Source organism: Perkinsus marinus (genome assembly GCF_000006405.1).
Source record: "Perkinsus marinus ATCC 50983 genomic scaffold scf_1104296975548, whole genome shotgun sequence".
Lineage (NCBI taxonomy): Eukaryota > Perkinsozoa > Perkinsida > Perkinsidae > Perkinsus > Perkinsus marinus.
Window position 1 is genome coordinate 125552 of NW_003200744.1, and position 1600 is coordinate 127151.

The following is a 1600-nucleotide window of genomic DNA, read 5'->3' on the forward strand; positions in this document are numbered from 1 at the left end:
TTCGATGAGGGGTGTTTGCACGGTACATTCACTAAGAAACTACAGTCGGTGGGTCCATATGAGTTCGGTGTTGGAATTGGTCGATCGAAGGCGCGTCTATACAATACACTCCTTCCCTGCCAAATCGAGAACTATCCTGATGGAACTATCCTATCGTGATGCTTCACTACATACTAAAAATGCATCGTGATGACACCGTCCATGACCTGCATGAAAGAAACTCGTGCGATGTGAAAGCCGAACGACTGTATCGACGCAACTCTTTCGATCAATACTCATCCACTCGTTATCAAGATAGCATGCGATACCGCGGCATAATCTCGAAATATTGCTCAGTTGAATAAACCTCATTGGCTGGGCGATTGGCCATCTACACAGCATCACAGTTGGCTTAATTCTCATAGTGAGCTACGCGAGTAACAAGCTTGCCTCCGATTGCATCCACCCTGATGTTTGGTCGGTGTCACACATGTCAAGCTTGAAAAGAACACATTGAGCTGCCAAGGATACATCAGACGTTCTAGGATATCCAACCTCGGCATTTGAACTCACTATCAACAGAATTGTCAGCATATCAGCAATCGGAAAGACCCTGGAGGATCATCATGAGTTCATGCGACTAGCATGATGCTAGTGCGTAAGCGGGTACACCCACCGCTGTCATTCTGGCGCGGCTTGCCCGCCTTCGCTCGTCAGTCTCGAAACCGCTCAGATATCTCTGATGCACTCCAGACAGGTTTCGTATTTGGGTATAGCGTCCATGATCTCGTGATGTTGGGGCGCAGCGTATCCTTCAACGCAACTCGGGCAGATAAACACCTATACACTCGTTATCAAGACATCCTGCAGTGGCCAGGATTATATTAAAATGCGCTCACCGGACATTACAAAGCTTCATTAACCTAAATCGGCTACACAATCGGGCTGAGAGTAGTCTCGGAATCGGTCGTCTCCACAGTAGTAGCAACAACGTCATCGGTCATAGCAGCTGTGCTGACCGGGAGAGGGGACGTTATAGTAGTAGTAGGCACAACAGAAACACTGATCGTAGTAGTGATAGTCGCAGTCTCAGTAGCGACCTGGGTGGTAGCATCAGAATCATCCTTGTCTCTACCGGGAGCTTCCCCAGCTGCCGTGCTGATGGTCACTTCGCCAGTGACAGGAGCTGCAGTAGTGACAGCAACCTCATCGGTCACAGCAGCTGTACTGGGCGCTACTGTGGTATCGACAGTAGCTTCAGAACCAGTCGTACTCGTTGCTTCGGGAGCAGCTGTGGTACCTCCTTCGCTTGTAGTAGCCTCAGTAATCTCATCCGTGACTGCAGCAGAGGATGTCGAACCTCGGAGAGCTTCAGTCGGTTCACTCGTGCCGCAGAAGCATGATGCATCCGAGCCAAAGCAGGTGCTCGGCGTCTTCCAATACTTACAATACGACCCAGGGTAAGTCGTGGAACACTCTGTGTCGCAGTCAGCGGCGTTGCCCGTCACGAATTTGATGTCCTGGAAGCACAGAGAGCTACTAGTACAGCGGAGACAGATCTTGAAGCTGTCATAGACAAATGCAAATGAGCGACGGGAAGCTGAGACTAACTTGATGACTA

At 49.9% G+C, this 1600-nt stretch overlaps 1 protein-coding gene across 1 annotated transcript in view; it reads right to left on the minus strand.

Moving 5' to 3' along the window:
• Positions 1-911: 911 nt before the first annotated feature.
• Positions 912-1600, minus strand: part of Pmar_PMAR002403 (hypothetical protein) — a gene marked incomplete at both ends in the record, with an annotated part of 1819 nt that continues 1130 nt past the window's right edge. Inside the window, one exon of the mRNA XM_002765361.1 lies at positions 912-1579. Within this exon, the coding sequence (XP_002765407.1) occupies positions 912-1579 (668 nt within the window). The remainder of the gene's footprint in view (positions 1580-1600) is intronic.